The 23,988-nt window shown below is 37.4% G+C and overlaps 1 protein-coding gene across 3 annotated transcripts in view; it reads right to left on the bottom strand.

Annotated features, from left to right (window-relative positions):
- Positions 1-23,988, bottom strand: part of SPATA6 (spermatogenesis associated 6) — a 45,625-nt gene that overhangs the window by 7,453 nt on the left and 14,184 nt on the right. For all 3 annotated transcript variants that reach the window (XM_056355769.1, XM_056355770.1, XM_056355768.1), the window contains 7 exons: positions 23,760-23,840; positions 20,890-21,168; positions 19,254-19,341; positions 17,464-17,504; positions 15,586-15,761; positions 6,270-6,369; positions 2,436-2,524 (listed from right to left, as the gene is read on the bottom strand). In XM_056355769.1, coding sequence (XP_056211744.1) covers positions 2,436-2,524; positions 6,270-6,369; positions 15,586-15,761; positions 17,464-17,504; positions 19,254-19,341; positions 20,890-21,168; positions 23,760-23,840 — 854 coding nt within the window. The remainder of the gene's footprint in view (positions 1-2,435; positions 2,525-6,269; positions 6,370-15,585; positions 15,762-17,463; positions 17,505-19,253; positions 19,342-20,889; positions 21,169-23,759; positions 23,841-23,988) is intronic.

Raw genomic sequence — 23,988 nt, 5'->3', positions numbered from 1 at the left:
GCTCCAGTATCAAAAAGGGAGGAAGGCCACTTTCACACTTTTTCAAAAGAGCTTCAACATTCAAAGTCAGCCAACAGCACGAAGCAAATTTAAACCTGTTTATCATCCTGGAGAGAGTGAACTGTGCTTCACAGTCTGGACACAAAGAAACCAACCTACCAAACAGCAAAATCAATAGGAAAGTTATACAGGCCTGTGTTAAATGTAGACAAGTCAATACCCTGGCGACCCATCAACAGCTGAAGTTTTACCTCCTCTTTTCTGCAGTTTGTGTTACTTCATTTCTGATGGAGAATTCTCAGGCCAACAAAGAGGCACAGCACTAGAAGTGGCACTTGTAACTATAGAACAAACAGCTCTGACACTCTTCTCCTTGGAATCCATTTCCTGCAGTCAGCCCTGTGCTTGCCTTTTCTTCTACTAAAAGCTTAATCTACACAGAGACACTCAAAATCCAACCACTTTAACTGCAGTAAAGGAAAGACTCAGAAAACAGCAGTAACTTTTACAAGTTCCTTATTCTGGTACCGACAAAGACTTAAAATAAAAGACACAAGCTTTATTTTCCCTTCTCTTTTTGGAGGGGTGTGTGTCTGTATTTCCACTAGCCAGCCCTTGCACATGAGATACTTAGCACTGGTGTGGACAAAGATACAGCCAAGCCAGGGAACAGTCCCTCTCATGTCTCAACTGGAAACCAGCTGACAACCTGAGCTAAGCAATCTGGGAATTACACTCACAAATCATATTAACAGCAGGATTTCTGCACGCAACTCCCTGCTCTGAAATACCTGTCATATGCTTTTGTTCCCTCATACATCTCCTTTAAGAGTCCCAGAAGTTCTTTTCTGAGTGAATCATATACTAAATATTTCACAAAACACGGCCCTTTTCCTTACTCCCAGTGGTTTTCAATCATCTATGTACTTTACTGCCAACATTTGGTCGACAGTACCATGTCCTTCGATGAACTCTGTCTCTGTCCTTGTGTCCTGTTTATGAGCACTGTGGCAAACACTCAGCAATCAGACTGTCCTTGAGTCCTTTTATGTCTTGCCCTTCCGTGAATGGGCCTACAGCTGCTGGCCTCTAAACCCAAGCAGCAGTCCTTCCCCAACCTGAGTGCCACATTTCATATCCCATCGCTTCATGATTCTGTAGTATTAGGGTTTGTTTTTTCTTTTTTCATGGTCTGCAGTTTCAGCATCAATCTCAAAGTCCCAAAGCTGCCTCAAAACAAAAACTTACACTTTCTCTCTCACAAACACATCCTACACAATTTAATTGCAGCAGCTGTCAGAACAAAGGATAAAGGACCAAAAAGGCTACACGCAGAAAGCAGGAGCGAGCATGGGTATAGAAATACTAACAACTGCAGCAGCAACTTCACATACATGTGCAAATCCGACTTACTAGATCCCTTGCAACAAATTACAGGAATTTAAAAAAAAGCCAACAAGTCATAAATGAACTTTTTAGAGCTTACTAATTGCAAGTAGAAGTTCACTATGATATGCATATTGAATTACCCTGCTTTCAGTGGTATGCAGTGCTGGTTTGGGAAGCCTTTGCAACAAAATACCGCATCACATTTAATTATCAAAATAAAACCTCTTCTTCTTAATGTTAAGACTTTTCAAATTTAGCAATACAGTTCTAGAACCTCTCTCTTTATACTAAGAACAGAAAAGCCACACAACCCCAAAAGATGTTTTACATTACTTAGCATCTTCCCTCAAACTAGTGCCCCAAATGTACAAAATACTGTGTGCATACATAGAGAACATCAATGTTGTTAACTTCTATTACAGAAGTTGTCAAAATCAACTCAATTGGTGTCTAAAGTAATATATGAAGCCCTAGTCATATATGTGAGTACACAGAATAATTAACCTTCGTAATCCAGGTTTTCAAGATGTCTTCTGAAATATGGCATGCTGAATTACTAAACAATACTATATATATTTGCTGGTTTTTTTGAAGATGCTTGTCTCTTCCAAATATAGGTTTTGTAAAAAAAGAATAAACCAACAAAACAGCCCCAAACCATATTACTAAAACTTCGATGTATTATTGCATTCCTATAGTTTTAAGGAAGAATAACCATTTGGTTATTTTTAAAGTGAATTTGCTCTCTGCTTGATAAAATCCCAAACCTACTGCCCAAGGATCACATTGATGACCAAGTCTAGTTCCAAAATCAGTGTTTTATGAAGACTATATTGACACAGTGCCAAACAGTATGAAAGGCGTAATTATAGTTAACTGTATTTTGCTTTCAGGTGAAAAAGCTCAGTAGGATGAACTCCTACAGAAGCCTTTCCCCCGTGCAATATATTACATAGATCAAAGTAGGAAGAGAATTTTTTAGCTAAATTTAAAGGGCGATATTATGAGTATGACTGTTCTGTCTTGGTCAGACAAAAACTCCATACCTGCTCTGCAGTTCCCTCATGGATAAGGGTGCTTTATGTGAAGATTCTCTTGTCTTAGTCAAGTCTCCTTTTGACGAGTTACTCTCATCCTAAAAAAAAACCAAAAAACAAACCAGAAATCAAATTCTCATTACCTTGGTTTCTGATTACAATGATCTCAGTTCAAAAATGCATTCTTTCCATTTAGTAGAAGACTATTAAAGTACTTACATTTCTTGGGGGAAAAACAGACAAAGTGTAATGAGCCAAATGCCATTTATGAAGAATTTTAATTAAGTTCAGTACAATTCAGCTAATAATTTTCAGGTAATAAGCTGGAAAGAATTTCTAGACAGTGTAGATCTAGAGAACTACGCAGACAGCACAAGCTTCGATAATCCCCAACAAACACATTGGCAAAATGTTATGAAACCTACTGCTCACTGCTTTACTTCTGTTTCTTGTAGAAAAGGGGAAAGAGAACCTAAAACTTATTATTTATTAGCTTTTATAATGAGCTACCATTATCTATTTAATGTATTTCACCAGGCAGAAGCATTCTACACATCTGAATACTTCGATTCCATATACAGGGCTGAGAACATACTTACCCCACTTTAAAAAATGCCTACGATACAATTTATGACCCTTCAGTGGAGTTGTAGAAAGCAGTCTTACCTTTCAAATGCTATCTAGGCATCAATTAACCCATATTTGCCCTCTTAGGTAAGTAAGACAGAAAACAGCTCATCCGAAGGGAGCCAGTTGCTCACCTGAGACAGAATAGTAGAAATTCCACTACACACAACCACGTTCACTCTACTCTGAAGAGCAAAGACACTACTTAAGAGGTGACACTAAGTGATGCTTTCAGCAGAAGCCAACTGCTGTAAGGATTAGTAAACAAAATCACCTGGAAAATCAACTGGAAAAAAAGACGGCAGTAAAAATAATCACACTTGCTGGTAACAGAAAACTGGGAGAAAGACAATAAATATACTGGTAGACGGCAATAAGATGCAGAGCAAGCTGAACGGCAGGCATATGGATGAGGAAAAACCTAACACAATTTATTGTGGTGAAATACAAGGTAATAACTGTGTTTGTAAACAGAAAAACTCTCTTCCTTCAGCAGTCACAGACTACAAAGCACTCAAGAGGAAATGGGGTACAGTGGTAAATAAAACTCTGCAGCATTTGCTAGAGGCAAATTATGTTCTGGAAAGAAAAAAAAAAAAAAAAGATGGAAACATTACAATACTGTCAGAATGTCACAGCAGAAAGTTACGGTGGACACCCTAAGGAATCTGCAGCAGAGCTCCAGTCACACCATTTTTACAGAGCACTATGGAAAGAGAATTTTGGAAAACACAGCTGGATGCTTCTGGGAATGATTATTTAGCATGAGGCTCTTCAGAATGAAACAGAGTAAGAGATAATTTTTAACCTTTCGAAGTTTGGAAGAGGATCCAGACTAGAGCCAAAATCTACTCACCACATTGCCAGTGCACTTGCCTTACTATTGCCTCACTTTCAAGATGAGCCATGTACCTCATCCATCCACTCTGTAGCAACGCAGCCTAAATTTTGGGCCATTTCGGGAAGAACAACCAGTCCTGGTGTATTTTACAGTACTCACTGCAAGCAGACTCAATTTTTTTTTTTTTAAGCAGGTCAGCTGGTGTTAGCACAGCTTTCACAAGTTAGCTGTGTGCAATTATCAAACACCGTGAGACTTCTCTGTAACATCCTCCCACTCCTTTTGCTCAGTGGAAGGAAATGGAGTGAGAAAAATGGTCCTTTTCCAGCATTGTTCTGACCAGGCAGGTAATTAAATACTCAAACATCTTACCTAATACCTGATATCTGGATTTTTTAAGGCAGAAACATGAGGCTTTCCAACAGGAGAGGAAACAGAAAGGCATCACCTCTGATTATTAATCCATGTGAGTATTCAGCAAGTGTCCAATACTGGAAGTGACAAGGTGTGCTAACGGAAAGCCAACAGAAAGTACCATGCTTCAAGAATCTAACACCATGCTTTGCAGTTTTGTGTGAATTTGTGCAATATTGCAGGAAGAAGGGAATACCAGCTTATGTGTAAGTCATTATAGAGCAGAATGTTTTATATTATACAAGTAAAATATGTAAACAGGAAGAAAATGATCAAATTCTCCTTTACTCATTATGATATTTAATAGTCTTTATGGTTGTATGGAGAGACTGTGTAATAGCCATCCAGCTCTCCTAACAAACCAGTAAGTCTTATCATAAAATCATGGTCCACTGTTTAGGGAAAGTAGTCAAGGACCACTGGAGATAGTTCAGGCTGCGCAAACTTTCATTATGTGTAAGTGCTGGACCATCATGAAATCCCATTTGTTAAGTTCACTGAAACAACAGAGAAGCATTTTACATGATTTGTACCTATTTTGGGGTGGCTGAAACACATAAAAATGTGATGGGCATCTTCTATTTGAAAGGCAGCAGCTCACAAGATCATAACATTCATATAAAAACTCAGGGAGGTACAGCATAAACTAGATCAAACAGTCTTAGCATGCACAAGAAAAGGTTTTTCAGAGTTTAAAACAAAAAGCACAACTAAGCTAAAAATGAAGATTGAACACAAATGAAAAAATAATCAGATTAAGAGAGCATGCAGGCAACGCAAGGAGCTGCCCAGATGGCTAAATGTGGGAAAATAAGTAAATAACCAGAGACTTCAGAGCTAAGGCAGATGTTCTTCAGTACATCTTGCAGCAGCTGACTGAGAGAACAACCTTCACTTCTGCCCCAGCCCCCTGCAGTGGTTTTATGTAGTCAGTGGAGTCATCCCATCCCAGCCAGCACGGCCCGCGTGCCAGCATACTAGTGCTACGCCTGTCATTTCTGTGCTGAAGTCGAGGCGCGGAGGCTAGGGCTCTCACTCTCTATCACGCTTCCCACTGACACAGTAAACCACGTCAGAGGGGAAAGGTGGACAGCTCTAAGTTAAAATTGCAGTGACATTCAAAAAGCAGCCTTCTGTCAACACTCCTTTTTCTAAGAGAGGAAACTGAAGCAAAAAGGATGTCCTCCTCCATTCTGAGAGACTCGTGTCTCTTCTAACTAAACAGTAACATCTGTGTTAGATTGCCAGACAAAAATAATTTCATCCAAGCTCCTAATCTTAATCTTGCCTCTCATTCTTACACCCTTTTATCTTACCTTTCTTTTACCTCAGCTCACAGTTAAGACCCTAAGTCCTTTGCAGATGAACAACCTTGTTCAGCTGGTACAATGCTTTGGCCAGGGAGATCCTGTGCCACAACCAGGTTTCTCAAAATCACAATAACAAAAATTTTTATCTGTCTAAAATCACACTTCAAAATTCCATCAGACTCAAGGACAAAATACTCTGATCCTGGGCATAATCTCATTCGATAAAGAGCTCTGCTCATTGAAAGCCAGGTAACTAAGGGGAAAAAGCACACATCTGAAGAATAATATTAGCTCTAACAACAGCTGGACACAAGCAGCTGCTGATGTGCAGCTGCACATGTTAAGCCCTGATGTTCTACAGATCTGTAACATATTTTTTGCTTAAACTGGAAATGGAAAACCAGATATAAAAAGAAACTTAATTGTCCTCAATAACCTGCGAGAGGGTTACCTATACCAGCTGTCTGTAAAGGCTACACATAAAGATCCTACTGCAATCAGGGTGAAACAGTTCAGCTTACACGCTGAATCCACATTTCTACAATCAAGGCTGCCTCAAAGGACATTATAATAAATCCAAGACTTTAGGCACAGTTCTCTTCCTCAGCCATCTTGGAGAAAAGAAAGGATTGAGTTTGAAGTCAAACTTACGAATATTAGGCGCTGTCTAGCACTGTGCGTCCTTAAAATATTTTTCACTCTTTTATGGATCTCATCTCCATTTGCTGATGAAGGCCAACCAGAGCTAAATCTGCAAGAGGAAGAGGAAAAACAAACAGAAGAAATACTTTCTTTTTGAAAAGCTCAAACATGTTTTTGACTCAGATTATTTTTTTTTAATTATGAAGCATACGTTACTTCCCTCTATTTGGAACATAAACAATGTTCAGATTTGATTCTTCTTCTCCTCTGGGGTACAAGTAAAGAAACATTTACAAGCAGTATAAATGGTATGCACCCACAATACCAACAGAAGATGCAAAACATAGAAACTGTTGATGATTTTGTAATGTGAGTAATATTCCCATAATGTTTGTACTGTCCCTACAAAATAGGAAAGCTATACAGCTATTGTATTCCCAGTAATCAGGTTTTGTTTTCCTCTTTTTAAAGGAAGTATTACACACATGAAATTCTTTTCACTGGAATAAATCAACAGATAACCCCAATGCATGCAAATTCAAAAGACCATGGAATTAAAACCTGCGAATTCCCAATCTTTATTTCACAAGATGGAACTGCATTTTGAGTTGGTTTTTAACATTAAAAGCAAGGTAGCTAGTGACTTAAAACTAACAGCTACTTTTGGATTTTACCCTTTTATGTTTTGCAGCACATTTTTTTCCACTTTACTGAAAAAAACCCCAAACCCATCATCCTCAGCAAGGCAGGAGCTAGCAGAAATTTCATCTGAATAGTTATTCTCAGACTGTTAAGGGAGGCAAGTAAGATTTTAGGAATAGGATCACTTAATCATTTACAAACCAGCCACGTTAGTACACTCAAAAATGTGTTTAAAAAAAAAAAAAAAAAAAAAAAAAAGAGATCAACAGATCAACATAAGTAAAGATTTACTGTGGTAAAGTTATGAAACGTTTACTTACACAATCTTATCACAGTGGACAGAAACAGGGCACCAAATCAAGATTGTGCATCTTCATTTCCATGTTTCCTAACCCCTGAGAACCTGATTTTGCACCAAGAAAATAAAAACTCATGACGTGGTATCATGCTAATATGAACGCGGGTCACCAGGCAAGCTGTGAGCTGGCAAGCCACACCGCTGCAGTTTGAGCTGACGGAACTACAGCCAGCAGCAGCACTGGGCTGCCATACTCTGGGTAGATTAGGAACACAAGAAACAGCAACATGCTTTGACAGTTGGCTTCACAAATTTGATGCAGTATATAAACACCATGACTCTGAGATTCTACAGTGGGCTCTGGACGGGTTTGTGTGACTGCGACTGCAAGCCCTTCTGCCCTCTTCTCTCCAATTTATCCCATTCCCTGTGTTATCCAGTCTATCAGTCTGAAATCCCCAATCTGACTGTGCCTGGCTTAGTTTACCTACATCAAACTTCCAGAAATTTCAATATAGCTAAAGAACCGTACAGCTCCTTCCAAAAAGGGACAAACCAAGTACATATGAAAGCTTACAGTTCAAAACAAGAAACTTAGCAACATTAAAATTAATGGAAGCAGGATTCTGAAAATGGAAAGTGCCTTGAAAGTTACAGGCAGGGCAGGGAGCTCTTTGCAGTCTTTTGCACCATTCCCTTTACTACCAGAGAGAGACAGAAATGTAAGTAGGAAGTGACCAGTTACTTGCTTCTGAGTAACCTTCTTCTGTTTTCTTGTATCTGACCAGCTTATTTGGACTCACTTATTATTGCTTATCTTTCCAACATATATCTCTCTGTTGTAAACAGACCCAATATTTTCAGCCTATTTATGAGTTTTCTTAAATCAGTCTATCTCCGAATGCTTCTGTTTTTCTGCAAGAAAGGGTGCCAATAAATGACACAATATTGGAAGGATGAATTGTATGTTCTATAGGACAATGTATTGTTCATATTTCTAATGTAATTAACATTGTTCATGTTTGAATCATTACAGGCAAGAATTTTCACAAAGCTGGCTGTAACATTTGTATTAGCATCCCGAACATTTAGAATTAATTTCAAACCCCACAGCACGTATGGCAACCATACTGTTCAATTCTTTTGCATACTAGAATCTAACAAGCTATTGCACTAAAAGATCTCACCTAACTTTTTCTAAAAGAAAGCAAAATGGTTTCTGAATTTTGTTAAGGGAGGAAAGCATTGCTTTAAAAGAAACAGGAGTAAGTCTCTTAAGCAGGCAGGAACATTCATTTCCCTAACAGAGTCAAACCAGTTTGATTTACTGCATTACAATGCATGTGCTCCATCACTAGTGGGTTTTTTTGTTCGTTGGTTTTTTCAAAACACAAAACCAATAATGACAACAAACAACCAATGATTTTTTTCTTTTTTCCTTTGAAGAAGAGAGGTAAAGGAAAGTGGTACTATTACTTTATGGCTTCCAATTAGCATTTATAAACATTTGCTAATATTGAAGAACCCCCAAAATACCTGTTTAAAAATCTGCACCCTAGGTGCAGTAAGAGTGAGTCATTTCCCATTTGACAAATAAAAGATAGACACATGAAGTCATGGCATTTTCTCTTATTTATACAGCATCTGCTGTTCTTCCAACATCCAGGTTCCTGGCACTGAGAAGCTGGAATACATTGCCCTTGGGAAATAAATTTTATGAAATTCATATGTAAGATTTCAGATCATTGTTATTAATCTTAAATTTACAAATATCCTTGGAGATAAATGTATTTACTTTCAGAAAAAAGAAAACCCGGCTTGTTATTGAATTCGTTTAGAAAATACATGGCTATGTCTGCAAGAAGAAGAAGATTTAAGTACTTAATTCAAGAACTATTAAATTTCTTTCTTCAGGTGATTTTACCGATCAATCCACTAGTGCGCGCTGTGGTATAAGAAACGTTAGCCACTCACACAGCCCAAACTTGCTTTACCGCCCCCCCAAAAATAAAAAAAAAAAAGGGAGGAGAAAAAAAATATCAAAACCTGATGTATGACTGAAAATAGTATCAGCTTCTTCTTAATTTCCTTTTCTGTTATTGTTACTGTCTAATTTTAGTAATAACTATAAGTCTAATCCACATTTAAAGTCACAATGTTAATATTTACACCAACCACAACTCAAACTAAAATAAAATCATGCCCAAAATGTAACAACCATAATCTGAAGTGAAACCTTTTTATGATATTCTAACTCTTCTATTGGAAATATCTCATAAAACAGGCCTTATAGCACAGCTTCTTTGAGTATAAATAAAGGGATGCTATTTGCCCAAAATCACCAATAACGAGTTTCTAAAATGACTAGCTACTTATTTATGTGATTAAGGTGTCACTATCATATTGCAATGTTGAAAGGAAAGTAATTTCATTTCAATGACTGTTTGTCCTGATAAACGAAATAAACTTCTACAGCTGTATTCTTTGTCATACTTTCAATTTTCCCTGGGACTTGCAAACATTCTGCAGTTACATCAGTTTAAATTGTTTATTGATTCCAATAGATTGTATAAACACTTTGGAAATATAGCTCAGTGACCTAGAAAAAGCCAGATCAATCAGAGAACTTCTCAAGATTAATTTCAAAGATGTTGTGTCGAGTCTGATCAAGGAAACAGAACCATTTTCCCTTGTAATGTGACTAAAGGCATTTATTTTCTTTTATGAGATAAGGGTTTTTTTTTAAGGTCAGACAGACAACATCTACCTTGATACAAAAAAACCCCAACAACACCCAACCAAAACATGCAGCCAAGCAGACAGTCTTTGTGCTAAAGATTAAAGTTATTTTCATGTATAATTTTATCCATTAGGATGAAATACTCCATTAGAAATACAAACAGGATACATCCACCCATGTACTCTAGTCAAACAGCAGCTTGTGAACTTGAGAGCTGTAATAAATAGGAATTTTCAAATGTCATACAATCCAATCATCCACTTGCACATAGCAAAAATGTTAATATCACATTTCAGCAGGAGATACTAATACATTTCATATCAGCAGAATTAATGCAAAAGCCTACTGCAGAATATTTGCAATGCCTATCGTGACCCCTTCCCCCACCATCCCACCTCCCAGCCTTGTGAACAGCTCTGTGCATGTGGCATCCATGAAGAATTCATCAGCTTCAAAGGCACAGACTTCATGCTGAGCAAAACCACGTACAAGGACAAACTATCAGAGGACAGAAACCAATAAGTCCTGTAGTACCAGACTCAGAATTGGAGAGAACACTACTGTAACTGGGGGGAAGAGGGAGAGAGAACTCTTAAAGCTTAGTATAATCTGAAAAAACCAAACACTGCAAGAACTTGTATATGGAACAAGAGAGATGCTCAAGAAAATCAAATATATTTAATTCTGAAATAGAAAAAAAATCCTCACATTTTATATCCAAGTAGGCATTTATACAGTGTTCACAGTAAGTGGAGAAGTTGCTTTATTCTCATTTAAGAGGACACAAAGTGGTAATTCAGTATGATGAACTTGATTCTCATTGTATGCTGATCTGTATGGAGGCATAACAGAAAGGCTGAGCTATGCTCAGGAGTTTCACTGGTCTACTTAGTAAAGGATGCAATTTTGTTTTGATTTTTCTTAAAATGACTGACAGCTATGAACCTTAGTGTAGTTGCCCCACAAAGGTGTTTTAGAGACTCTATTAGTACAGATCAGTTCCAGAATTTTAGTGAAAATATACCAACATACAAATCTTTACATTCTCACAATATGTAAGGTAAAGGAAGTAGGCTGCTTTCACAATGCCAGGATACTACTATGAAGCAGAAACAATTACACACAGACAAGGCCTTAAATCAAAGCACAGAAGCCTAAATATTTGGAAGCAGAAGCTGACAGCTTAGCTCTGTACCCATTTGCTCTCCCTTTTCAGTAAGAAGTCAAAAAAAAGTAGAAATTTCTCATCCTTTCTATACAGTTTCTCTTACTTTCAAAAGCCCTGTTTACAGTTAGGCTTTGAAGCACTGGAGATACATTCAGTGCTGGGCTTTTAAATTAATAAATGCTTTCTTCTCCCTCCCAAATTTCATATCTAGCCCTTAAAACTGTGGAAAGACACATCATCTTCGTGTAAAAAGTGAAACCTAAGTGGCAGACTGTTTCTGAGATTTCAAGGAAGGCCAATACTCCAGCTGGAGAGTTGCCCCAAAAAGGTCAAAGTTGTTTTGGTACTAAATCATGAGTATGTCATAAATGGGCTGCACCTCCTTACTCTCTTTGGAAGCTTTTCCATTAGCTCCCATCTTTTCTGAATGTATTAATTTATACACTTAAGCCAGCTTAAACAGCGATCATTTTCAAATTTACTTACCACTGCAGCAAAATAAACCAATGAAGATGACAAATAGTAAAGATGTTGGTCAAAAATTTGAAACAAGGCTTAGGTACTGCTCAGTTTTGCAGAATATAGTATGAAATAACTGACCTTCAAGCACTGATTCCAGAAATTAACTTAAAGAATGCAAAATATGTAAACTTCCCCAAGAGGTGAGACTCATAAACCCACAAGATTCAAGAACAATCTGACTACCAAATAAATTCCCCCAAAATAGAGAAATTATTTTTACGTGGTTTGAAATAAGATAGGAAATCTAGTTGCAGCCTCTCCCTAGAGCAAGCTTTTTTTAAAAAAGTCTGCTAAATTTTTTAGTGTTCTACTCTGTAGTAGAAAGTTCTCAGAACTTAAACATACACTCTCACAGAAGTAAACCCTGTCTTAAGGATGCATGTCACTCTAAAATATTAGCTGAACTACCTGTGTCTGGATTTTGCTAGGCAACAAAAATAATACTCAAGATCCTGGGGTGACACATTTCAAGATCACTGAAGCCAAAGCTTCTGATAACTGGAATTTTCAAGGACTTCCTGCAGGATCTAGTATTTCTTTAGATCTATCATTAGTAATATCTAACTTCATGCTGCCATTTCCCTCGTACTTGGAAAAAGATAATATGAAAAGATGGCAGTGAAACAACAGAGGAATATTACGAAGGGTATCTGATCCAGACAGTTAACCTCTGTCTTCAAGCAGAACTTAGGTTTTTGTTAAATTTTGTAGTAGGTAAGATCACATATCAGCAATATAACCAGAAGAATATAAAAGAAGATATTGAGCTGCACCTCACTCTGGAAACAAAAGCAAAAGCCTGCCATTCCAGAGCAGGAAAAGGAACCATTTCATCCCAAATAAAGGAGCAGTAGCTTTGCCTCTCATCATAACAGCAATGGTCAAATCCTCTATGATTGCTGTAGTCTCTTGAGCAAAGAATTTCTTTTGTGCCAGCACATAGCTCCATTCAGAGGACTTCTGTCATTACCTTACAGAATCCATCTAACTATTTCTCCTTTTCTTTATGAAAGGTACTTTGCTGCAGGTTTCAGTGCTGCAAGGAAGGTTTAGCTTGTAAATTCCCAAGAAAAGCACCATCTTTCTTCTAGGAGTCCATGAGGACACACACATACCATGAACGCAAGGGCTGGACTTAAATTTTACTTTCCTGCAGCAGCATTGAGAGAATACAGGATACTTACTTATGCACAAAAGAATATTTATCTACACACAAGCAAACAGACTGTGGGGACAAATCAACTGCATTGACATGCTGCTGGCCACACATCATGGGCAGGAACTAATGAGCGTGTATGTACCATTAGTCTGCACAAGAGCTAGAATCAAAATGGTAAGTGAAGCTGTACACACACATCACTGCTGAGTGTCAGTCTGCAACACCAGTAAATGCTTTCCTTAGGTGACCTAAATAATGGAAAAATGTAAAAATACAGTAGAAAAATAAATATTCAAAACTTTGCTGCCTTGCTCAACAGTAAATCTATTCACAGTTCTGGTTCTGGCTCAAACCCAGTGGGAAAGGGGAGAGGATTGATTCGTGGTCTCTCTAGCAGGCTCACTGGAAGGGACTGCAAACTGCTCAAAGGGATACAAAATTGCTCAGAGGACCTTATACAAGACACAAATTTCTGTATCACTGAAAAGTATCATGGTGGCTTACAACTACTCAGCAAGGCTCTGGGAAGTACTCCCAAGAATGCAGACATTCACTTTTCTTTTTTTTTAAAAAAAAGGAAAAAAAAGGAGAACTAAAGGTCGAGGTGGGGAGTCAAGTTTCATACTGACTGTGGGTTGACTAGCATTAAAAAAAAAAAAGCCTGGAAATGCTAAGCTCTTTGTCTTTGTAATTCAAAATAAAATTGAGGAAATAAGTACCAAATACTGTGAAATAAGACTCTATATTCTTGCAAATACACTAACACTGATATTCTTTCAGTAGTACTGATTTTCTCTGTATTGCTGTGATCTGAACAGCAGTGTTTGCATGCATTGCCAAACATTGACCTCTGATCCATGTTTGTCATTCCAAGTATCTCGCAGTATACAGTCAGCTAAAACCATTATCATCTCAGCAGCATGAAATAGAGATCAAATTTTTTAGACTATGCCCTTTACCTTCTCATTTTGAATTTTTTCTGATGACAAAAGTAAATGCTTACATCTTTAACATAAAGAGATGTTACATCTCTAAAGAGCTGAGAACATTTCTTCTAATAAGAAGAAAAAATGTAATTTCACAAGACCACAAATCTCTTCTGGAGAGGAACTCATAAAGAGAAAATGCAAGAATGTTCAGATAAGTTGAAGAGTAACTGTCAGATGACTAAATGACTACGCATGTAACAGCAGCTCACAGCACACAAGACTTTCCTGCTATCAATATAACAGACCCTGTCAGCTTTAAATATATCACATTTTAAAATTCACCCTCCCTCCCCAAAACAAGTCCAGCTGAAAAAAAAGGATAAAGACCCTCACTGTTACAATATCTCTTCCCCAGACTTGGGTAACTAAGGCACAAACATTGTCAGAAGAGTGGGGAGGTAGACAAGATGACAAAGAAACCTCCACCAAACCCCAGATACATCCTAATCTCTTTGTAACAGTTTTCAAGAAATACTACTACACAGAACAACAAGCAAGCAAGTTTTCAAACAGAGGAAGATACTACAACATCAACTTGATCTTCATGAGTATTAAAAATTCAGTCCCCATCTGCCATCTGTCATTTTTCTCTTCAAAGAAAAAAACTGAGGCAATTTTTCTATTTGGGGGGGGGGGGGGAAGCAAAAAAAAAAAAAAAAAAAAAAGCATTAGGCTGTGTGCAGGCTGTGAAATGCACCCTGTGAGCACTGACTGAGGTACTAATGGTACCAAGGATGAAACCGCCTGGAAGGAGTGTGAATTAGCCACCAAAGTACACCTCTAAGTAGGGCCTCAGTAAACACTTTGGCATTTAGGTCAGGACCTCAGTTCAATCCTCAGCTTCTCCCGATTATTTTATGTATTTGCTTATCCAGGCCCAGCTTTGTATATAGCTTTTCTGCTCCCACAAAGCCATCTAGTAACTTACTAAACTGAATGTACAGTAGGAGCATTGCACACCAAGTACATATTCTACACAGCAGCAGGTAGGGAATACTCTCTCTGAAGGACTGGAGGATTTAAGCATGAAAAAAATCTGTTGCTTTTTGATATGTCTTCCATCTTATTCCAATGAGACACTGAAGCTGTGAGGCTTGCCCAAAATATTAGCCCAGGGATTGAAATCCACTGAACTAAGGCATGTTAGAAACTGTCTTCACCCCAACCCCAATAGAGACTACTAAGAAAACTATTTTAAATATAGCAATTAATATACACACAATTGCTGCAGAGGCCCATACATCAACTCAAACAAAACAAAATGTTAGAATAAAGCAGAAAGATTGGAAAGTAATACACTGACTAGATTAAAGCTAGTGTGTGTAATATGCTTGGGCTAGTCACACATCTCACTACAGCACAGCCACAAGTATATGCTCACAAGCACCAGTCAGAAGTCAGAAGGAAAAAAAGTTCCCAAGTACTTCCCATAAAGCCTACTTGACATGTATTTCCTGAGATTCTAATTGTCTCTGAAACAGTGAGTATTTATTTAAGTATTCTTTGTTTCAGATGGACATTGGCAACCTGAAATCTGGACCTTCATTGCTTCAGAGAAGGTTAGAAACAGATATGTCAAAGATCCTTTTCATTGCCATATTAATAGGATTGTATTCATTAAGCAGAGAGGTGATGGCCAACACAGCACCTAAGGAAAGGTCAAACGACAACATAGCTGCTGGGGAAAGATTTTTCAGTCTCTTCAGCCTGCACAGCTTCAAACATGCAAACTATATTCATGCAAGTACTGTTATCATCTGCTCATGTTAATAATTCCAGAATTTCACAAACGAAACCAAGTCATTACCTTTCCCTTAGAGAAGATCGATTTAGCACAGAACTTGGAGAGTGCTTCTGAAATGCTGGAGGTGCTGAATGCTCTAACGAACATGCAGAATGGGACTGTCTGTTGGGTGGATCTGAGATCACAGCCTCATTCCAAATACCAGAACTGCCACAATCTTTTCCATGAGGAGATTTTGCCTGTAAAAAAAACACCACCAAGTCTTGCTAAAATTTATTACCAATATCAAGATGTACAGTTTTCATGGTTTTATTTTTCAAACCAAAATGTTAAGGGTCGCACGTATATGCAGGAATACCTACCTGCTGGGGAAAGAACAAGGACCCTTATTTCATAGAAAGAGCCCTGGTCCAAATTTAATCAACAAGTGTCAAAGGACTCTTGGTATCTAACATACCATGTTACGGCAAAGTCTACTATAGCAGCCCTTTTATCACCTTTTCTGACTGCATAAAGGCTTACCCTTCCCAGGAATCTCACAGATTCAGAATGATGTCTGAGAGTCTAAACAACGCAAACCTCAGACTTCTCAGTCTAGATTCCTTGTTGTTAGCCTTTCGGTTTTATCTCATGATTTTATGTTCCTGAAGGCAAAACTCAGGCCCATCTACTCACTCTTCACTATACTAGTTATTTCTTTCATAGTTACTCTTAACCTGAAACATAGCACTAAAATGTCTCCATGGGTTATCCCCTTTTACCTTGCATCAGGACTTTTACAGGACCTGCTTCCAAAGCTGAGGAAAAAAAAAAACCAAACCCACAACAAAATAAGTTATTCATTAGGTCTTTCCAGATTGCAGGGTTTTTCTCCTCAGCTTTGGGAATCAGCTTTGCTCAAACAAAGCTATACTATATTTCTGGCAAAAGATAAATTCTCTTCAGCCCTGATTTTGTGAGAATCACTAGTGATTAGTGGCACCAAGAACATGATGAATTAACCTGAGCTCAGCTGTCTGCATTCTCCAGTTACTGCTCCTAAAATCTACTTTCCCACTGGGAAGTTGGGGGCAGGGCAGAGGGATGGCGAAGATGACATGACCTTAAAATAACCAACATTTCAAAAGAAAAAACAAACCCAGATAGTTATTTAGTATAAATTATCTATTTTCTTTACAGTTTCTCATTTACAGCCATGGAATGATCCAGAAGTGACACAACATATTAGACTCACATGGTATGCAAAACTGCAATCCTTGGTAATAAAAGTTTAAAATCTGACAGAAGTGTGCTTAACATATCAAGGTTCATCCTTATAATTCCTCTTTTTTCCTCCTCTGCCTTATCATTATTTTTCCCAGACATTAGGAAATCTAAGAGGGCACATATAATTAAATGCTTAAACCCACAATTTCTACGTTACTTCAGGAAAACAGGCAAAAACAACAAAATGAGGATGGAAAGAATAAAACATAGCCCAAAACAAAGGAACCCGTGTCACATTAATCTCCAAATTCATTTACTAGACAAAGCAGCTAAAATCTGGGAAAGGAGGGATGTGAAGTAACAGAACAGTGGCTTGTCAGTTCTGCCAGTGCTACCTTTCCATACAATTCCAGAATCAAACGTGCTCTCAGAATGACTGGGAAGGCAAACGCAGACTGCCTTTAAAGGCTCTTCTACAGCTTTGTCCCAACCCTTAAAGCTGAGGAGAAGCAAGTTCTGTACCTACAGACATGACTACCTTATAAAGCATTGTTTCACTTTTCTATTTGTAAATAATCTGTCAGCGGGCCTAAAGTGGGTTAGGTCAGATTTAAAACATTCTTGCTTTTGATGCTACCATAGATAAAGTTTCAAAAATACCTATGCAAGACAATCCTTCTCACTCAGACCTTCCCAAGAAACAATGTGTAAACAATTGCACTTCATAGTACTCACTTTGGCTTTCTTGGGTCTGTAGCTGCCAAGAAGAGAAGGATCTGGGGAAAGAAAAAAGGTGCATCTCAGAGGAAATTAAAAGGAAAATCCAAATGTCCTAAATTTTATGAAATCTTCTACAAAATACCTTACCTGTCCTCCTAAACAGTACTAAAATTATTATTATTATTATTATTTTTACAATACATTGTGAAATCCTAAATCTCCTCAGAATATTCCAGGAAATCACTTTCTTTAGCTGAAAGCAAGGACTCCACATTTAATGGAATACAATGTTTATAATAATGAATCAGTGTACACACCGCCTTTTGCATAGCCAGAAGTGGCACATTTCGTTAAGCTATTAATTGCCCAAATCAATATAAAAATCAAGCTCTACCACTCCCCAAAATTCTCATGAACATTACACTACCTCATGATCTTCTCTGAACAAGCTTCCCTCTGACCACACCTCTGCCTCCTCCTATCACCTCTTCATACCTTCCTTCCTTCCACAAACACAAGTATGAAGCCCATGGATACATACATGGAGAAACTATTAGGTCCACACCTCGTTAGGATTTCACCAATATGAATATGCACCTGATCCCTGAGGGACTGACATTAAATTCTGTCTGCCTTCTTGATCAGTTGTATCAGTCTGTACTGAACAACCCTCACACCGTGACCCAAGCCCAAAGAGGGACTTCGATGCTGTACAGCAATGTAAAGTCACTCCTCTATTAGCTACCTGTATACAAGCAAAAAAGGAATAAACTCTACTGCCAATATTAAGATTTTTAATCCTAATTAGGATTCGAATCTAATTTTTCCGGATTTTTCAAAAGTTATATTTAAGCCTCAAGACATAGGCAGGTGACCAGTGAATCCTCTAGATATTAATAGTGAGGTAGATTTTAGTCTCCTAGCCGCTGGCCAGAAACCACCAAGTCATTTTGTAAGTATGCAATGGTATCGGATGATAATAGGCCTGCTGTATTATCCAGCTAATGCTAAGTATGACCCCAAAGGGAATGTGAAACTTTTAAAATCCTGAAGCCAGTGCTACTACAAAGAACAAATGCAAAATAACAAGTTCATAATGATTTGCTGTATAAAAATTATAATTAGTGAGACGGTGCGGTAAAAATGAGGCAAAGCACACATAACAAACAAATACTGATGAGACTCAGTAAAATCCTCATATGGTCAGACACATACAATAAACCCAAGTTTTAGGGTATTTCGTTAAATTTCTGGTCCTGCACCTTTTATTAAACCCTCACTTACTGTCAAAGAAGATACTGGAGCACATCCTGGATGCTCATTAATAATGGTAAATCACTGATCCACTACTCACAAATACTGCTGAAATAAACATTAATTTTTGAAGCAACAGAGCCCTTGAACTTCAAAGTGATCAATACGCCTGACCAACGCACCTACAGACTGTGGTGCAGATCTGCTCCACTATCCAACTCATCAAAACAGGTGGAGTGAAACAGAGCACTTGCCTGGGCTTTGGTATTTTCTACTCCTACTTTCCTATCATGTAGAACTACGTTCCAAGTTTCATGAAGTAAAGAACTAATCAAAACCACCTTTTGCAGCAGTAGCCTATTCACTGTTCCTCCTGTTCCTAGGAAGAAAGAACAGATTTTTCTCCATAATAGACAGCCTTTCTAGTAATGAATTAAAAAATCAAAACACCACCCACCCACCCCAAACAAATTAACCTCACTAAACTACGGCAGAAAAAAAACCACCCAAAACCCAAACCATTAATAAGATATATAGGAGAAAATACTGACCATGGTCTATCCTGGTCCAGGGTTCAGCTGCGCTTTCTTGCATGGGACACCAGGTATGAAGTTTAATACCAGGACTTGGTTGTTCAACCTGAGGCAAAAATACTGTTAAAATGCTCAGTATAAGATGTATCAATTCCTATTTTTTTCTGTTTCCATTCATAAGATTACATCTAGTCCTTCCTGAAATATTTGGTTCTTACTTAAAACTATTTTCACAACACTTTGCTCCTATTATGTGTATTATTAGCATTACTGTGCATAAAACTAAAACAGTGCTTGAAATATCTAGAAAACTCTGAATATCATATTGTTCAAAGAAAAAAAAATGCAGATAGTTTCTCCTTCATCTACAATGTCTGCCGTCTTTTTAAACAATTCTTGGTATCTCATATTTATTCCAAACAGTTCAGATCTCACCAAGAAAGATCTGAATCTCTTCCTAATTAAAAAAGGTAAATTTATCACAATCTGATTTAAATCTTCATGTAACACAAAATCTCCAGGCCAAAAGAGTCCTCAGCAGTAAAGATGCCCCAAAAGGAGCATTCTCAATCTAGAAAGGCCATAACACTCAGGATATGGTGCAATCAAAATCAACAATGAGTGTTTAAAGATGCTATAATTAAACTGTGAACTTCACCTATAGATAAAATCCAGAAGAATTGATTAAAAGTGTGTGTGTGGGAGGGGGGGGGAGAGTTGATGAATGATTAATACCTACTCTAAATTTCTAAAAGATATGTAGAATAAAACTTGGAAAGTAATTCTAAAATTTGACAAGATATTATTAATCCATTTGTGCATAAACTAGGAAAAATTAAATAAAGTGAGAAGCAAACTAATTAACACTAATTATCTCAAATGGCTGTGACAAGTGTCCAAAATTGTAGACAAATGATAATGTCATAGCACAGAATCAGAACAATCCCATTTCTGCCCGACACAAAGTAGTTTTCTAAAAATAAAGGACTGTTGCAATCACTAGATAAATTACAAGGAAAAAAAAAATACAAGATTATCCTCCAAAAGGCTGGGAAATCTGGCCCCTTTGTATTAAAGCACTTAAACACAGTTTCTTTAAATAAGTACCTAATTTCAGAACAATTTTTCATATATAGTTAGCAAAAAGTCCTTATGCGGATGCTACAGTCTCGTTGGTTACGAACTCTAAGTCAAAGTGTTAGAGATGTAGCTCCGAGCAAAGGAAGTGTTTCAAAGATCACAGGATGCCAACATAAAAAAAGTTGAAAGAGAGGAAGTGTAAGTGTTCATAATGTGACTAGACACTCTTTCTTTAAAGTCTTATTCAAGAATCTCTAATACTAATATCAATTACTTCCAAGCTGAATTTATACACCTATTATCCTGTCTAGTGTGCTGGAAGAAAAGGAATGGGGCCTCAGAGAATTTAACCAAGATATTCATGAAAGAATTTGATCTTTGTCTGTTACTAATGCAGATAAAAGAAATTTTATTTTAGTTAATTTTACATTTAAATCACTATGTGACAGACTGTTAAGAAGAGAAAAATTATTCATCTAAACTAAGAGCTGAATGAATTTTTGGAGGAGTATTTAGTGAAAGAACAATATTTGATCTGAGCTTAAGCTGGAAGCACTTTGGAGAGAATACAAACCCGTCTAACTACAAATGGAGGTTTATCGGTTTCTCTTCTGAATTCATAAGGACCAAGGTTTAAATGGGCCAGTCGTTGCCTGGCTTCTTCTGATAGCTCACACATTCGTCTTTTTGTGTATGGAGATGGAGAACGTGATTTAGAAGCTATTGTAGGCTGCTCATAGTTCTTTGTTGCTAAGCTGTGCCCGCTTTTCTCAGGTGAAAGAGTGTTTTTCTTTGGTAACTTTGTTTGCAGTTTTCCATTTGGGGTTGAGCGATGTACCCAATTCAAATCACCCTGAAGTGAAAAAGAGAAATTATCTGGTTTGACAGCATGCAGAACAAAGATCATTGAAAATAACAGGGGACTAATATTTTTAACAGAAATAGACGCCATGTCTGCTGAAGTTCCCTTCACAAAACTATAATCAAACAGCAATTTAAAAACCAACAAATGTATTTACCATTTTCTCTGAAACCAGAAGGAGGTTAAAACACACATTACTACACGTTAGATGTTAAGGTTAAGTGCCTGATACTTACCCAATTAGCTTTCTCACACAGTTACTGTACAGAGACTGTAAAAAATTAAACTGAATTTTGTCACAAGTTCATTTTAAACAAGCTTTACCTGGATTGGACATACACAGATTTGAAACATTTTTTTCATCTGTTTACACTTTTCTTAAACTTTTAGAATTCCTACCCTTTAAAATAAATTACATAAATTAAAACAGAAGCCTGCTTAATAGTTTAAATTATATGCGTTGAGTGGCCTAAAGCCTCACAACAAGTGCAATTACATTCTCTGAAATTTGCATTTTCTTGGATCACAGTGAATTTACTAGTTCTTTAAAGAGTTACGATCAAGAAGCTATGTTTAGTTAAAAAAGCTACCCCCCCAAAAAAAACCAGAAACAACCCCCCCCCCAACAACTTCAAAGGCCATCTTCCAAAGATCCTCTCAAATCATGTGAATACTTTTGCAAAGGAAGAGGTAAAGCAGCTTTTTATTTGTACAACTGGCACTTGACATATAAAATATGGATTTTGTAGCTAAAACTTATAAAAAATATTGTCTTAAGTCTGAGTCGATAACTACTTTCAAAATACCTACATATAGCAGAATCAAGGAAAGTGAAGAAACAACCTCACCACCTCCCTTCCCACCAGACAGGATGGTGTTGGTGCTGTTGGTTTTGTTATTGTCGCCAGCAAAGCCTACATATCAATCAGGAATGATACCCCCTCCAAATAACTTTTTTGGTGACCAATTTCAAATTCAGGGAAACTGTTCCCAACACTGAAGTTTTGTTTGAAATACATTATCATTCCTTTGTAATTCCTGGCATTCAATGAGCATTCAATTACTCTACAAGCTTTATAGGTCAAGACACTCCTGATTATACAACTCTTATCGGGCTACTTAGTCAGCAGCGTGTTTTAACTTCGAATACTGCAGTATGGATAATTAGGTTCTTTTGTCAAATCTGGCCCAAATTCACAGGTTATAAAAAAAGATAATAAAAATGGTATGGGAAGACTTTCCTTCCTGTTAGAAGTATCTTTTCAAGCTTGAGAAAGTTAACGTTAGTCTTCAATCTGAATGTTGCATGCACTCCTTCAGTTCTGAGGACCCCAGAAACGGCGTCCAGCTTGTCTTCAAGCCCTTTCCTTTACACCCAGCCACGAACCAGGCTGAGCTTGCGTGTTTGTTTTCGCATCGACATAGTTTGAACCTGGCATCACACAGACTGTTCAGAAGCACCGTCCTTCTCACGCCTGTACTAGCACTGAGGCAGCTGGTAGCAAGCCAGAGTATGGAACTGGCCCAAACAAAACCAGACCTAATTCTCTAAGATTAATTTCAATTTCACCAGAGTAGGCTGTGCTTCTTCTGGCTTACACCAATCATGAAACTAGACCTTCAATACAACACATGCAAATTTGATATGCCATTCATAACATATTCAGTACTTTTAAGGACATCTTAAATTTTAAATCAAACTGCCCTTATTGAAGTCACCTTCAGTGAAGTTAGTTTTCTGACAGTGACAATTGTCACTGATTTTTTTAAATTCCTTATCCAAGCGTCTCAATACCTTTCGTTTGCTAAATTTGAAAGAATCTTCTCAGATCATCAGCAATGCCACAAACTGGTCAGTTACCTAACTGTCTTTGCACACAAGCCTTCCTAACAACCATTCCGTTCTAATGATGCTGCACCATTTTCAATAATATAGTAGAAAAAGGAGGATGTAAAAGAGTAATTTTATGTGACAGCAAACCCAACCAAAATTCCAATCCATGAGACCAAAGAGCACTACCAAATGAACAAACACATCAGAGGGTTTTTCCCCCCACAGGTCTCTTCAGCTACTTCACCTTTAACTTTGCTCATGGCAGAAGCAGCATTTGCAGATTAATATTGGTGACAGTCTTTTCAACATAATCTTCATTTCCATTACTGTAACTGATACTGTTATGGAAAACAATTAAATTAATGGGTTTGTTTTTGATAATGTACCTTCTCTGACTTCACCTAGCTTTCACTGTCCTTAATTTTAAGTGTCAGTGAGAAATGGTGAAAAGGCATCTTCCCACCTACAAATACACCAGGGATTGACACTTCAGCTGATCATAGAACATAGCAGCTGATAATTGTTTCAGATTCAAGGAACTCTCAGCGTTTACTGTCATGCACCAAACCCACTCTTTACTCATACTTGATTAAAAATTTAATCAAGTTGTCAAGCACCCATGATAACTGCTTTAACCACAACAAAAGAATGAGAAAAGTTTGAAGTGAGCAGCACATGCAAAAATTGGAACCAAGGCTATCAATATTAAATCTAGAAATTAAATTGCAAACAATTAAATTATGCTAACCTGTATGTGACTCCTTCCTGGGCTTAACAGACTTTGCGTAATAAGGGAGCTTGTAGAAAATCTCAATTTTGGTGCAATTCCCTAGAAGAGAGACAATAATTGAACATCAAGCTCCAACTCAAGATAAAGGGTATCAAAGAAGTAAATGTCACCTAATGTAACAAACCATTCCTAATTTTCAGCCATTTCCTTTGTTAATTTCAGCCTTTAATAAAGATAATTAGAAAAG

This window comes from Falco biarmicus, chromosome 11 (assembly GCF_023638135.1).
Source record: "Falco biarmicus isolate bFalBia1 chromosome 11, bFalBia1.pri, whole genome shotgun sequence".
In the NCBI taxonomy this organism is placed as follows: Eukaryota; Metazoa; Chordata; class Aves; order Falconiformes; family Falconidae; genus Falco; species Falco biarmicus.
Note: the sequence above shows the minus strand (reverse complement) of the source record. Positions and strands in the feature narration are given on the sequence as shown.